Source organism: Pinus tabuliformis, chromosome 4_1 (genome assembly GCF_031772625.1).
Source record: "Pinus tabuliformis cultivar Carrire ecotype Pingquan chromosome 4_1, CPIR1, whole genome shotgun sequence".
Classification (NCBI taxonomy): domain Eukaryota; kingdom Viridiplantae; phylum Streptophyta; class Pinopsida; order Pinales; family Pinaceae; genus Pinus; species Pinus tabuliformis.
This window is the reverse complement of record NC_142303.1, coordinates 791334585-791351606: the sequence shown is the minus strand read 5'-3', so window position 1 is coordinate 791351606 and position 17022 is coordinate 791334585. Positions and strand designations below refer to the sequence as shown.

Below are 17022 nucleotides of genomic sequence, written 5' to 3'. Positions count from 1 at the left end.
TTTATATCATAAAGTGTACTTAGTACTTTTCTCATAAAGTCACTTTTATAACACATGTGACTTTAATAAATTGAAGTACATAGTACATCACCCATAAAAAATAACTTTGCTCCATGACATTAATAAAATTCATAATGTCACTAGACAAAAGGGTCATTAGTGTGTCTTCCTAGGCCAAAAGGATAAATGAACTAGGAAACACCTCCTTGGTACCCTTATTTTCAACACTCTTCCCTTCCTAAACTCATGCCATACATGTGAGGATGACCTAACAAGAATGGAACCCCGGGGTGGCTTGTCACTTTATCGACCTCACAAGCATATTCACAGGAGTTAGTGGAACTAATTGGAATCGTAAGTCACATCTGGCTTGGTGCCAAAACTGATTCAAGTTAAAACAACCCAACAAAATTTCATCATTGTCTAATCAAACTTGACTACAACACACTTGTGTCATGAGTGCTCGCAATTCAACACCTAACTCGCAAGTAACTAGTGAGTTTGACTCTAGAAGCTTGAACCGAAAACCCATCCAAAAAATCATTTAACTCGAGCAATTGTTTTCCAAGTTTTACGCTTTACTCTTTCACCTCACCCAGTTAACCCAGAGTGTACCATACTCATTGTTGAACTAATGCCCCATTCACACCTTTTTTGAAAGCTAGCTGATTCTTTTGATTGATTGAATCATAAAAATAAAGGAATAAGTCCAATGCAATGAAAAAAAGAGCATGAAGAAAATATAGAATAATAGTCAATGTTATCATAATTAGTCGGTCTGACTGGTTCGGGGTCAAACTAGTCTGGCTCTCAAGGTTGAAAATCGGAAATGGCCAGATAAGTACCCAACTGCCCGGTTATGTAATAGAACCAGCTGGTTCAGTATCAAACCAGTGGGTACAGTACCAAACTGGCCTGTACAGTATCAAACCGACCTTTTTTCATTGAACAGGTCGATTTTGTACGGAACTAGCCACCAAAGATGTTCCAAATGCAATTTACCAAACAAAAACACAAAAACAAAACAAAAAATTTTGGATGGGGCAGCCTCATATTCAAGTCTACGGCCATATTTTTACTATTTAATTCATGGAAAATGTTAAATTCTTAAAATAAAAGGATGACATTTTGTTATCCTTTTACTTAAATTTTAAAATTACCATGAAATGACTCGGGATGTTTGAGAATAGTTCCGACCTCATTAGATTTCACATGGAGAAAATAGAATTTTAGATCCCACTCAAAATCTAGCAAACTTAACAATTTTTCAAGAATTCAAGATTGGGGAGATTGCAAAGTTTCCGTTGGATTTTGTCATGTATGAAGGTATAGAACTAGTAATTAATCAAGAGCATCAAGCCTTCTATGTACCTTGATTTTAGTGGCATTGGTAGTCAAACTCCTCTATCATGACCCTACTAAAAATGTACTATCACTCAAACAAAAACTTGACTTGACATGCTACGTTTTTTCTATCTTACTTTATTGCTTACAAGACATCGAGAATTTTATTGCTTAGAGGGTGATATTGATGACGAAGATCCCACTGTAGGCAATGATTTTGATGATAGATAGGTATTTGTTGTAGAATGATTTTTTTGGATGCTAGAGGTCATCTAGAGCCTGTTTGTTGATGTATTTTTGGTTCAGAGATGGATTGCACTTGCAGTGTTCCACGAGGACTCGCCCCCCCCCAGGGGTCTAGTTTCCTCGCACCCCCACGCTCCGGGGACTTGGGGACGAGTAGGGGACGTTTCCCCACGCTCCCAAAATGGAGGAAACTCGGGGGGACGTGCCAGGGAAACGTTTCCCTTCCCTGAGGGGGCGTTTCCAAAAAGGGGGACGTGGGGGGACGTGAGGGGGCGTGGGGGGACGAGAGGGGACGTGGGGGGACGTGGGGGGGCGTGGCACACCTTTAATGCATTAAAAACCATTTTAATTAACTAAATGCTGAACTTAATCTTTAATTAAGAGTTAATTAACATTTAGGGTTTTGGAAAATCGTTGTTTCATGTTATAAAAACGGCACCTTGAACCATGAACAACACACTCACAGCCTTTGCAAGTTCGCTGAGCGCTCCACTCACAGCGTTGGATTTCACTGTTCAGATTTTAATAAACAGTGCCTGTATCATTATTGATTGTATTAGGAATTGTATACAAAAGGTAAATTACCTAAAAAAAGTCAGTGAATTAATACAATTAGTTGAAAGTGCAAGCTAGGAAAACCAAGACCTTGAATCGGTTCAATATGGGCTCTCCCGTTCATGGTGATAGTAGGTTTAGGAAAAGAGCCTATTGTCACATGTTCTGAAAAGTGGATCTGACTATTTTGTTTCCAGGAACCAATTAACCACAAGTATGGGTGAAAAATCCGACTTGTAAAAACTTAAAAGACTGCCTCCTTGACTACCATGCGTTGTGTTGATGAGACCTGACTGAAATATAATATTGTTGATATAATAAGACCTGATTAAAATACAAATGTTAATATTCCACCAGCCACCCAACTACTTTCCTATATGATTTCTCAAAATTCTGCCTTGACATCTAATTTTGATCCCATGAGAACTTAAAGGGTTCAAAATAAACATTCACTCAAAGAAAGAAACCAGCGGGATCTGTAAAATGGAAACTAACTAAGCAGTCTAACAACATGAAAAGAAGAAAGTAACTTCCACTTACGTGTCTATCATTTTTTGCATGAGATTGCTGATGGAAAAATCTATGGCACAAGGTTATGGCTGTCACAATGGTTACCTAGGAACTGAATAAACAATAGACAGTCAGCCTATTACTATATTAGGCCTATGGTCTTTACCTGTGGAAAAAGCATCCAAGTTTCGTTTAGTCCAAGTTCCAAAAATGATTTCTTTTAGACTTTTTCTCTAGGTTAGCAGTATCTAAAACAAAATTGTGAAGGTATATCAGACCTATGGGCTAGTCCTATGGAAGCATTGCCAAATAGGCTATTCATATATTAATATTATCAGTTGAAAATCTACGCCCTGCCTAACTAATATGTCAAGAACTTAGAAGTCCAGTTTCTCAAAATCATTATACATAATCCACTATAGTTCTGAGTTCTCTCTATGTTTAAGTTTTCTTCTAGGAAGGACAGTTCTTTCTTTGTTTAAGTTTTCTTCTAAGAAGGATTTTGTAAATTTTCAAATTCATTGCTTTCTTGCTCCAGGAATTCATATCAATGATCATGCTTTGCAGCTTTTCAATTCAACCCAAATTGTCATAGTGGACTCAATTAATAAATTATATTTTATATTTATAAATTTTTAAGACCCTGACGCTCCCCCACGTTTCCTAAAAAATGGTAGGGAGCTTTTGCATAGGCCGCTCCCTCGCCCCGTTGTCCCGGAACCTTGGTGGAACATTGTGCACTTCATGCTATTTTTGTTATGTGCACCTTTACATGCTATATAAATAAGAACTTTTGCTTATTTGTGCATAAATGGTTTCAATTCATAAGGATGCACATGAATATATATATTTTTTTCTTTAAAATTTGAATATTTTATGTGTTTTGGTTGACCAATTATTTGGTCCGGTATTTTTACCAATTCCAGTTTAGTTCCGACCGGTTCCAATTCAGTTCCAAAAACATTAACAACAGTACAAGAAAACAATTACAAAAAACAAAAAAATCAATATACCCAACCACTTGGCTCTGGATTATAAATTATGGCTCATACAGGAGCAACTTTCCCTACATTCACATGAAAATCTTACGACTTTAAAGCAATAAGCAAATTGCTGCGGATTACAGAAAACGGGAGATGGTGTGATTCACTGATTTATCAAACACTTGGAACTATTTCATGTCAGGAAATCAAACAAATAACCAAATTCATAAAAAGAAGTTAGGACCACATATGATCTTTTTTTAGTTAATGCCCAAACGCATAAATCACTTTGAAAAAATAGTTATCTGCTGAGAAGGTGAAAAATTGGCCATTTTGGAGAAAATACTGCAATTTTTAAATTAAAATGTATTTTTTCTGATCAATGTGCTGGCAATTTTGGAGAAAAATATATGCAATTTTTAAATTAAAATGTATTTTTTCCTATAAATGTGCCAGGATTCATAAAGAGGGTTAATTAAAAAATAGATTCTCAATATTTTTGGGTTTTTTTTAATTCAATATTTTTGGATTTTTACTGAACATTTTTATTTTGGTCAATTTTGTTTGAAATTTGCTAGAAGACTTTTAGATTTGTAAATTAAAATGGTGTAGTTTGCAAAATTTGAGTATGTTACATAGTTTTTAGTGTGCTAAATTTATTTATATATTCTAAAATACATTTTAAATGTGAAAAAAATCACAACCTCACCTAAAATGGTATCAAAATCCAACGAAATTTTTTAGTGTGCTAAATTTATTTACATATTCTAAAATACATTTTCAGTATGAAAAAAATCACAGTCTCACCTAAAATGGTATCAAAATCCAAAGAAAAGTTCAAAGTGAAACAGATTGTTTTATTGCGAGTCCAACGTTTTTCAAAGTGGGAAAGCATTATTCCGGAGTCCGGTGTTTGTCAGAGTGAGAAATAACAACACGGTTAGTTCATTGGTTCATTGACAAGGTCAGGGAAAGCATTATTCCGGAGTCCGGTGTTTGTCACAGTGAGAAATAACAACACGGTTAGTTCATTGGTTCATTGACAAGGTCATGGCAGGAGTATAAATTATCAAAGGGATGAGGCCAGGGGCAAAGTCCCAGCAATTTTAGCAAAATATATGCCCCTCGAGTCTAGCATCTAAGTCGCAGGAAGTTGCTGTTTCCGCGACCGAACAGGCGTTTATTAAACGAAGATTTAATAATAATAATATACCGTAATCAGACTTCAATACATAAATTTAAAAATAAATAAATGCGTTCCATACAACTGCGTATGATAAAAGGGACAAAAGTCATAACCTCGCAACAAAATTGGACTTAATAACTCAAAATTAATGAAAAACACAGCAAAATGTTTAAGGTTCTTTTTAAAAGAGGCTAGGGTTTACCTGTGTGGTCTTGCCGCTGCCAGTCTCTCCGACCAAAATCAATGTCTGAGATTTGTCAAGCATGTCGAGGAACTCATGGCGCTGCTGCCACACGGGTAGGGTTTTTCTTTTGTCGAGAATTTCATAGTACCTGGCAGAAAACGGGCGCTTGTTCCAGGGATTCATAGCATCAGCCATTCCGTTGGCGTTCGTCTGGTTGAAAGTATCAACGTTTTCGGTTACCTCCTCGAAAAAACTCCCTTTCTCCTTGCTCTCAGAATAGCCCATCGGGAGCTTGTCTATTTATTCCGACGCAATCTCTGAGATTCGAACCCGACGACAGGAAATAACGTGTTGAGGGGTATTGGGGTATCAGTTTCACAACATCGGCATGCACAATAAGCTTCCCTGCGTCCCGAAGCCGGTGGCCCCGAGCTGTCGCACAAAGATTGCTGTCTAGGGTTACCAGTTTCAAGGACCTGCTCGACGGATGTGATCTCCCAATAGCCCGATCGAACGGCCTGAAAACGATTGGAAGAAAGGATAAGAAGATATTTTACGTACAGTGTAAAGTAACAATGTAGAACTTTGTATCCCAGCACGTGGAATATGCCATTGCAATGTAAACAAGTCACGTTACCTGGTAGTTTAGTTGGTGGGAGATTCCGTCTTTATGCACTAAGTTTTAATAGAGGGGGTTAAGGGTTTATTACTTATTTGACAAATTTGGTTTTTAGTAAAAATAGTTGTTTAACTGGAGATTAATCATTATTATTATTTTAACTAGTTTAGATACATTTAATTTTGGAATTATTTTGCTTAAAGAAAGATCAAATCTTTTTTGGAGTGTATAATTTGAGGAAAGGTTTGCACCCGAGGGATTTGATCTCTTTTGGTGCATAGTAGATTCAGAGTTAGATAAATCTAACATTTGTGTTTAGCCATGGAAAATTTGTTGAACATCTAATTATTTTCACCATTTTAATTTTAAATTTACTAAGTTACCTCAATTGTTGAGATGATAGAGACTCTTAATAAATTGAATAATGACAAATGATGAAATTAAAATTTTGAATGCAAATTGACTATGTAACAATGTTGAATGATAGAAAATATGAATAATAAGAATGTCGTCAATTACAAATAGTCTTCATTGTGATAAATTTTAGACTATTTTCTTCTATTGTTCTTATTGTCACACCTATTAGTTTTGTCATCCTTTCATATGGATCATATAAAATTGGTGGTTTAAATCTTAGACCAATCTTTAAATTGAGTTATTGTAATAAACGTCATACTTTGTCTATGTTGCTCTCCAATATTAATACTAGCTTTCTCCAAACTCTGTGACTTATGGAGTGTTAAACCCCAAGTAAGTTTCAATGGTAGTTGTTTTCTATTACCTCACTTGAATGAAAAGTGACTAACAATATTGAATGATGGAAAATGGGAATAATAAGAATGTAGTCAATGACAAATAGTTTACAGTTTCAAGAAGTAGACATTTCAGGTAAGCGAACATTTTATTTAAGATGAAAATTCAAGTCTTTTATTTATGATTGAATTATCGTAACACAAAAATCAATGCACTTTGTCAATAATTTATTTTATGCTTACACTAAAATCAATGCACACTATTAATCTAATTACTTTGAAATTAGTGTACATAATACATCTAGTTATATCAAATCAAAAATCAACATCTATGTTGAAATCAATGCATCTAGTGCAAGCATTAAAATAGTATTAGAAATCAACGTCTACGGTGAAATCAATGAATCTAGGGTAAGCAATCAAATAGGTATAGAAATCAAGATTCACATTAAAATCAATGCATCTAGTGCAAGCAAACAAATAGAATTAGAAATCATCATCTACATTGAAATCAATGCATCTAGTGTAAGCATTAAAATAGCATTAGAAATCAACGTCTGCAGTGAAATCAATGCATTTAGGGCAAGAAATCAAATAGGAATATAAATCAAGATCTACATTAAAATCAATGCATCTAGTGCGAGCAAACAAATAGGATGATAAATCAACATCTACACTAAAATTAATGCATCTAGTGCAAGCAATCAATTATAATTATAAATCAACTACATTGAAATCAATGCACCTAGTGCGATCGATCAAATGGGATTAAGAATCAACACCTACACTGAAATCAATGCATTATTTTAGTGAATAAAATTGTGTCTCCCCCTTATTTTCCCCTCATCTTTCTCTTTCTCCCCACCCCCTCTCCCCCATGTCTCTCTCTCTTCGCCTCTCCCTTCCTCTCTTTGTCTCTCTCTTCTTCCATTTCTCTCTCACCGCTATCTACATCAATATCCCCCTCAATTTATCCTTCTTTGTCTCTCTATATCACCCATCCAAACACACATGATCTCTCTCTCCATATCTATCTATCTCTCCCTACCTCCCTCCCTTTGTCTCTCTCTTCTTCCCTCTCTCTCCCCTCCATATATATCTCTATATCCCTATGTCTCTTTTTCTTTGTCTCTCTATCTCGCCCCCCAAACATACACTCTATCTCTCTTCCCCTTCTCTCACTCTTCCCTCCCGCTCTCTTATCTCCCCCACTCTCTCTCCATATTTCCCTTGTCACTCCCTCTCTCTCCCAACATTTCTCTCTCTATGTCTTTCTTTTTTCCCTCCCTCTCTCCCCCTCTAATTCCATCTCTCTCCACCTCTCCCTCCCTCCCTTTGTCTCTCTCTTCTCTCTCTCCTTTCCATCTATATCTATATCCATGTCTCCTTCTTTGTCTCTCTATCTAACCCCTCTAGACACACACACTCTCTCTCTCCATATCTATCTATCTCTCCCTCCCTCTCTTTGTCTCTTTCGTCTCCCCTCTCTCCCCCCTCTATCTATATCTTTATCTTGCTCTATCTCTCGTTCTTTCTCTCTCTATATCACCCCCAAACATAGACACACTCTCTCTATATCTATCTATGTCTCTCTCCCTTCCCCTTCCCCCTCTCTCTTCTCCTTCTCTCTCCCTTATATTATGTTTAATAATATAATATCATGTTTAATATAATATTAGTTATATGTTATATTAATCAATAATTATTATATTATATTAAATTAAATGTAATATTGTATTAAAGCTCTTTATCCTAATATATTAGTATGTATTACAATATACCAAATTTAATATTTTATTAATCCAAAATTATAACTTTAATATGGTATTGAATTAATAATATTAATATATCATATATTCACATTAAATATTTAATATTAATATTATATTTAATAATCATGTTATACTTACAATTGTATGTTGATTGTTAGAAACCCTACAGTGAAGCATGTTAGGTTTTAATAATATTTTCCATGGTCGTACGCAACTCAAATAATTCTCTATTGAAATTGAGGTTTCACTACAATTTTATTTGCAAAAAAGTTTGATGGATGGTGCACCTCCAATCGTTTCTAAGAATGGATGGTATTTCACAAGAATGGACAAACTACATCATACCTCCCACTACCCACCTTCCCATGTGCTTTTCGTTCCTAGTGTTCATTTGTGGCATGTGGTATTCAATCATGGGAGGTGGCCATCATGATCCTTCAGAGACAAACTCAAATGACCAATTTGTTTGAGAGGAATACTAGGCATGTTATCAGATGTGTTTTTGAATGCCTATTGAAACGGAGATTCCATGTGAAGTCAATACATACAATTACTTATCAAAAGATTGAAAATTATCTCATACTTAAAGGATATCATACCTCTCTCGAATTAATGAATGTGCCAACCCTACTATTTCATAAAGCAAAACTTTTTCTCACCATCCTTTTTAGTCCCTGTCGTCTGGCATCGGACTATAGTAATCGGAATCATGATTTTAGCATAAATTCGTTTACCGAGTCTACAACTTATGCATTCGAGTCTGCAGATTATACACCAGGTTCCGTCTATTAACTATGTTAGGGTCCCACCCTAACCCCCTTATTTATGTAATAGGATCGAGTCATAGTTATAGTTAAGTAAAGAGTCAATAAAGCCCATATTAATAATTGTAAGTGGTTAACCCACATTTAATGAAGGGACCACAGTTAGTTGCAAATGGGCCATGGTATTAGATAGATGGTATTAATAAGAACCATGGTATTGCCCCATGGTATTGCATGTATGAATCCTATATAAAGGATAGAGACTCCCCTCGAGGAGCATCATGTCTTATTTTGTAATTGAGCTCAGCTCTATTGGAGGTTGCCCCCTCGAAGAGGCAAGTGAACATTGCTTTCTGAATAATAAAATACTTGTTGTTATTTCTCATTGTTCTATGTTCTAGGTATATTTCTTCGCATATTTGGTATTCTAGTATCGTCTTGCAGGTTAAGATCATAACAAGTGGTATCAAAGCGCTTTCCAGGGCCGGTGGGATCTCCAATTTTTAGCAATTTTTTTTTGCTAGAGACGTGTTCCAGCGTCTTTAAACCACGGGATCTGTCATTGAGTGCATAAACCTTCAAATTTGGGGAGGCATGCATGCAGGAAATACAAGAGGTGGTCACGCTTGTTGGACTCCCTTGTAACCCTTGTGGGTACCCCTTCGAGTAGTAGCGCATTAAACAGAACTGTGCACGAACTGTCTTCCAAGTACCCTCTGGGTATATCAGAAGCCCCCTAGCTCCCTTGAAACTTCTCCATAGATAAACTGTCAGCCGTCTTGCTGCTACAGTACATCGAGAATAGCACTCGGAGAGATTACTCGCGTGTACAATAGGGTAGTCAGGTTGTACGGCTAAGGGTACGGTTGATCCTCCTTGGTTAGTGCCATGAAAAATTGGGCCAAGTACTACTGTCACACCCTTATGTATATTGCAATTCGTAGCACCTAACACTCCTGGAGACCATAGTTCCCTTCTCTATCTTTGGATCACGCATAATCTTTGCCAGATCAGATCTCGCAAGTGGGGTTTTGTCACAGCAGCAGCAATCAGTTCCGTCATTAAGATCTATCAGATTAGCCATTCAGATCTATTAGATCCATCAGATCGCAGCAACAATCAGTTCCGTCATTCAGATCTATCAGATCAACCATTCAGATCTCTCAGATCCATCAGATCCGCCATCTAGATCTGAGTAGTTGTGTGGGTTCCCCCAGGGCACTTATTGGTGACTTAGCCCATAAGAATCAGGACGACGAGCTGAGCAAGGTGGTCCGATTCAATTGTTAGTCCCAAAAAATTCGGGCGGTCCCAAATTTCAAGTACATCGGATCAGTGCATGGTACAAACTAGAGCTCAAGCTATGGCGAATGAGAGGATGGACAACCTTGAATCACAATTGAAAGAGGTCGTGTCGTAGCTGTAGAACTTAAATGCAACACTCTCTAAGGGCAAGGTGGAGGCACACCAGGAGGCATATATTGGCAATGAAAGCAGTGAGGGTGAGTCTAGCCAATCTCTTCACCTCTTTGGCACCCACCAACAATCCTATCCGCAACCACCCAAGCTGGACATGTATAAATTTGATGTCTCTCACCTAGCCACATGGATAGCACAAATGGAGCAATATTTCACACGGAATTACATCCTGGATAATGCGACTCAACTTAGTGTGGGTATCATGTACTTGGACAATGAAAGATGGCAATGGTGGCAATGGCATCAACGTTGCTATGGAAGGCCCTTGACTTGGGAAACATTCAAAAAAGCTCTTATGGATTGCTTTGACCATGAATTTGACTTTTTGGGTTCTCTCACTAAGCTTCGACAGACAGGAACAGTGAACGAATATATTGCCTCCTTTGAAGCCTTAGCTTTCTGCACTAGAGGTCTACACGATGAGTTCTACGTGGAATGTTTTGTCAGTGGTCTCAAAGAAGCCATACAAGCCCACGTCTGACTGCACCACCCTAGCTCATGGCTGCATGCTTGCAAGATAGCTGGTGAAGTCGAATGTGCGTTAGCGGCCTAGTCCACTCGCCCAAATTTCATCGCCAAGGGTCGTCCCCCACAGGCTCAAAGCACTACCCAAACACTCGAGTTCAAAAGGTGTCACCAGCAGAAATGGCGGAAAGAAGAAAGCAAGGATTATGTTACTACTGTGATGAGAAATACTCCCTCGGGCATAAATGCAAGGAGCCCAAATTCTTTCAAATTGATGTTACTGATCACAGTTCATCGAAGGAAGCCCCACCGCTTGAGAAACTAGAGGAGGAAGAATTGGACAGCCAACAGGACAATGTACCTGAAGAACCAGTTATCTCCCTGCATGCTCTGGCAGGGATTTCTTTGCCCCAAACTCTCAAAATCAGAGGTTTTATTAAGCATTGCCCAGTAGTAGTCTTGATTGATAGTGGAAGTACACATAATTTAATTCTTCAAAGAATCGCGGAAGCAGTGCATTGTTTTGTCCGAGTAGTTTCTAACTTCCAGGTCCAAATTGTTGATGGGGGGACAATGAAATGTGAAGGCCGCTATGAAAATGTCAAACTTCAAATGGGGGATTATCAGTTAAAGATCCACATGTTTGCCATACACATGGGAGGATGCGACATTGTCCTCGGTGCTTAATGGTTTCGCACACTTGGCCCAATCACGATGGATTTCTAGGAGTTATATATGAGCTTTAAGCAGAACAACCACACACATACCCTCCACGGACTCCAGGCGAGAGCTCCCTCTAGCATCATCTCACATCGGATGGAAAAATTGTTAAAAAAGGGCCACCATGGAGTTATAGCTCAATTTAATGTCATCCAGGCCTTTGAACCCAATTCTCTTCATATTCATCCTGAGATGCAATAGATCTTAAACAACCATCTGCCAGTCTTTGATAAGCCTCATGAGCTTCCACCCTCGAGAGGGGAACATGATCATAGCATTACTTTGGTCCCAGGGGCCCAACCACAAAATGTGCGCCCATATAGATATCTGTTCGCCCAAAAGAATGAAATAGAAAAAATAATCAAGGAACTCTTGGAAGCAGGTGTCATTTGTCCCAACATTAGTCCTTATTCATCGCCGGTGGTCATGGTGCTCAAGAAATATGGGGAATGGCGTATGTGTCCAGACTTCAGGGCCCTTAATAAGTTGACAGTCAAAGATAAATTTCCCATCCCAGTTGTCGATGATTTGTTGGATGAACTAAATGGGGCTCAATTCTTTACTAAGCTCGACCTTCACTCAGGCTACCACCAAATTCGCATGAAAGAAGTAGACATTCCAAAGACTGCTTTCCGAACTCATGAAGGCCATTATGAGTTCCTGGTCATGCCATTCGGTCTTTGTAATGCCTCTTCCACTTTTCAGAGCCTTATGAACCACTTGCTCAAACCATATCTCAGAAATTTGTCCTTGTTTTCTTTGATGACATCCTCATCTATAGTCGCACCTGGGCCACACATCTTCAGCATGTAGATCTGCTCTTGCAATTGCTCCACAAGCATAGATTATTTGTCAAGATGTCCAAGTGCTCTTTTGGCATGGAAGAAGTTGAGTATTTGGGCCACATTGTGGGGCATGCAGGTGTCAGGGTGGACCCTAAAAAGATCCAGGCAATGCAGGATTGGCCTCAACCTAAGACCTTGAAGAGCCTGAGAGGATTTTTGGGTCTCACAGGCTACTATCGCAAATTTGTCTGCAATTATGATCGCATTGCTAGGCCCCTCACTCAACTCCTCAAGAAAAAATCATTCCTCTGGAATGATGAAGCACAACAGGCCTTTACAGCTCTCAAACATGCCAAGTGTTCCACTCCAGTCTTAGCACTACCCAAATTTACCAAATCTTTTGTGATTGAATGTGATGCTTCGGGTACGGATATTGGGGCAGTCTTAATGCAGGAAGGTCGACCCTTGGCCTTCACGAGCCAACAAATAAGTGGGAAGAATCTGGGACAATCTACCTATGAGAAGGAGATGAATGGCTTGCCAAAATGCTGGGATATGATTATGAGATAATTTACAAGAAAGGGCGCGAAAATATTGTAGCAGATGCGTTATCCCACCAATTTGAGGAGGAAAGTACCCTGCTCGCAATTTCCCTTCCCATTCCAGAATGGATTGAAGAGGCTCACAAGGAATGGTTTTCACATCCCTGGCTCTCCCAACTCATTAATCAATTGCAGGCGGATCCAAATTCCACAGCGGGCTACTCGTGGCAGGATGAGATTCTTCGCTACAAGGACAGAGTCATAATATCACCAACATCCACCCTCAAAAGCCGCATTTTGGTGGAGTTGCACTCATCTCCCATTGTAGGACATTCAGGGTTTTAGAAGACGTATGCTCGCACTCGAAGATCATTTTTTTGGACAGGCATTGAAAAGGACATTCTTACTTTTGTAGCTGAATGCGACGTCTGTTAGCGCCACAAAGGAGAAACAGTGAAATCCCCAGGCACATTACAGCCATTGCCCATTCTGGCCTCAATCTGGACGGAGGTTTCTATGGATTTCATTACGGGTCTTCCAAAGTAAGGAAACAAGTCAGTCATCATGGTGGTTGTGAACAGACTTTCTAAGTATGCTCATTTTTGCGCCCTACCCCACCCTTTTACTCCAACTTTGGTGGCTCAACCTTTCATGGATCAAATCTTCAAATTGCATGGCATGCCCACTTCCATTGTGTCTGATCGTGACCCGATCTTCACCAGTAACTTTTGGCAGGAACTCTTATGGCTACAAGGTACCCAACTACAACTCAGTACTTCCTATCATCCACAAACTGATGGTCAAAATGAAGTAGTCAACAAATGTCTGGAGACCTACCTTAGGTGTTTCACTTCAAAAAAGCAACATCTCTGGGTACAGTGGTTACCTCTAGCCGAATGGTGGTATAACACCAACTATCATGCCACCTCCAAAATGACTCCATATGAAGCAGTTTATGGTCAACTCCCTCCTTCCCCTACGTCTTATATCAAGGGATGCTCGAAGGTACAAGTAGTGGATCAACTCCTATAGAACAGCACAACCATGCTGGCCCACCTTAGAGAGAATCTTCATCAAGCTCAAAACCGCATGAAGCAATAGGTAGATCAACATCGCTCACAACGCCAATTTCAAGAAGGGGATCAGGTATTTTTGAGGCTACAACCATATAAGAAAACATCACTCAAATACAAGGGTTATCAGAAACTATCTCCAAAATTCTACGGACCGTATCAATCACTTCAGCGCATTGGAGAAGTTGCCTACAAGCTAGCTTTGCCACCCACTGCAAAAATCCATCAAGTCTTCCATGTCTCATGCCTCAAGAAAGTGATTGGGAACAATTGTAGAATTCAAACCAGTCTACCTGAACTGGATGAAGAAGGGTCAATCTAGCTCCAACCTGAACAAGTTCTTGACACACGAGAACGACACCTGCATGGCCGCATGATCAAGGAAGTCCTCGTCAAGTGGAAAGACACCTCTCCAGAAGATGCAACCTGGGAACCAGCCACTATTCTTCAGCAGTTTCCGCAGCTTCAGCCTTGAGGACAAGGCTATTATTATGGGGGAGGGCATGTTAGGGTCCCACCCTAACCCCCTTATTTATGTAATAGGATCGAGTCATAGTTATAGTTAAGTAAAGAGTCAATAAAGCCCATATTAATAATTGTAAGTGGTTAACCATCATTTAATGAAGGGACCAAAGTTAGTTGCAAATGGGCCATGGTATTAGATAGATGGTATTAATAAGAACCATGGTAATGCATGTATGAATCCTATATAAAGGATAGAGACTCCCCTCGAGGAGCATTGTGTCTTATTTTGTAATTCAGCTCAACTCTATTGGAGGTTACCCCCTTGAAGAGGCAAGTGAACATTGCTTTCTGAATAATAAAATACTTGTTGTTATTTCTCATTGTTCTATGTTCTGGGTATATTTGTTCGCATATTTGGTATTCCAGTATCATCTTGCAGTTTAGGAGCATAACAAGCTATATGGCAATTTATTTCATCTTCTTAATTGGCCTCTTCCCTAGGCAGAGAGGCCACAGGAATATGTTATGTTTGCCTTTTGCCTTTCTTATTTCGGAAGTGGAGACTAATGCTAGCATTAGTCTACAATTATGAAATGTTAAGCTATGTTATTACAAGCTAAAGTCATTTACGGGTTGAAGCTATTAGGTGGTGAACGGTTGAAGTTGTCAGGTGGTAAATGCATGTTGCGGTGTCTATTGTGGCTCTGGCCCTTACAATATTGTTGTCCCTTACAATATTATTTGTTTCCTTTGCTTATGCACAAGAATCGCCATGTCTGGCCTGGGCGTCTACCTTGGTAAGCCTACCAATCGTCTTAATTCCTATCAAATACCTCCATTGCCTCTACCTTCCCACCGATGTTGCTTTCATTCGGTAAATGTTCCATATCCAACCATTATTACCTTAGATACCTTGGCCTCAACTCTATTATATTCATGCTTTTGTGCCAGCGAGCAAGGCAAGTTCTAGCTACTGCCACTAATGTTTTTGTCTCTGTAGGATCAACTTCACTTGGGACTAGGGGGCATACAAGATATTTATGTACATTAGAATCTATTGCTTATTTTGTGCTATGCCTATCAAATGGCTCAAGGCTGTTGCCGCAATCAAAGCAATTAGTGGTGCTCGAATCAACTGGCAGTACACACTTGCTATGTATCTGCCACATGGTAAAAAACTGAAATGGTCACTAACGTTGTTAAAACTTGATTGATTACTTATAAAGGCAGCTATAAGGAAGTGCAAACCCTAGAGGCCATCCTACCCAATGCGATGCATCGGGTATGGGTGGTTCTACGAGTAGGAGGCCAACTTGTGAATGCATGTTGTTGCGGTGTCTATTGTGATGTTTATGGAACAGAAGTCAGCGAGAATGGGATATGTTGCTATTGTTTATGCCAGTTGGGCTCTAGCTAGCTTCATCTTAGTACAGGGTTGTGCGAGAGGCTAGGACTATAAGAGATGCAAGCTCAAATTCTTTTGTGCTCCGCAAGCTCTGGTACTGTTGATGGATCGACTTAAGCACCTAGATCATCTGCTTCATCAACTATATAATCTAAAGAATAATATTTAAAGCAACTATAGAATGTAAAGAATAATTTATTGAACCAATCAGACGAACAAAATCAATTGATGCACTTATCGTTGTCGTTGCCTATGCCTTTGCATCCATATCTAGATCAACAATAGGTGGTCCTACTTCATCAGCTTTAGAATCTAAAGAATTATCTACTGAACCAACAAGCTGAAGAGAAACAACTAAGATGAACATAATCAACTGATGCATTTGTCCTTGCCGATGCCTTCGCATCTAGATCTGGATCAATAACAAGAGGTCTAGGCACTAGGGTCAGCCTGTAGTGTTCACCTTACATACTTGGCTATATTACTTGAACTTAGACCAGGGCTTCCAAAACACTTGCTTGAGAAATGATTTTCGGAGGGGGTAGGTTGAACCTGGTCAGATACTAGTTAGGAATTAAGATGGCTGCTATCATAGAGGAGATATTCCAAGTCTCAGCAGAGGTATCTCATAAACTTTCGAAAACCAGCGGAGGCAGTTGCATGTAAGATATGAGCAGAGCCAATTTGAAAGACCATTGAACTTGAATTAGTAATTGTGTCAAGTGATTACCTAGTTGCAGAGGAGCTTTAACTAATCTATACCACTGCCTTTGTTCCATCCTTGCATGTCAACCCTAGTTGTGATTCTTAGAGTTATTGTCATTTTCATTGTTCCATGTTACTGTGGAGTTCCCGAAAGCCCATTGTTTGTAGATTTCTTCACGGGTATTCTTTTTCTGATACAAAGCTCAATGCACGATCTGCCTCCAGTGCATGATGGCATCTTCTAGCCACACCAAATCCACTAAGGTTCCTACAACACGCATTAAACCTTGTGTTGAACCCACACTCATGCTGGAGCAACCATTGCCATCTGAAGTCCAAGTGTTAGGGTCTCTTTATGGCATAGTGCCAATACTCAAGTTCATGGATTACATCATCCAGGACAATCAATTATTCCTTGATCTCAAATTCTCAGGTTATACTCAGATTGACCATGCTATTGATGGTGTC

At 39.1% G+C, this 17022-nt stretch overlaps 1 protein-coding gene across 2 annotated transcripts in view; it reads right to left on the bottom strand.

Moving 5' to 3' along the window:
- LOC149178570 (putative pre-mRNA-splicing factor ATP-dependent RNA helicase DEAH2) overlaps positions 1-5562 on the bottom strand; it is a 61750-nt gene extending 56188 nt beyond the window's left edge. Inside the window, exon 1 of one of the 2 annotated variants that reach the window (XM_089420384.1) lies at positions 5027-5562. In XM_089420384.1, the coding sequence (XP_089276510.1) occupies positions 5027-5293 (267 nt within the window). In that variant the 5' untranslated portion in view covers positions 5294-5562. The remainder of the gene's footprint in view (positions 1-5026) is intronic. The other variant, XM_089420383.1, reaches the window with a different exon arrangement.
- Between the last annotated feature and the right edge of the window lie 11460 nt (positions 5563-17022).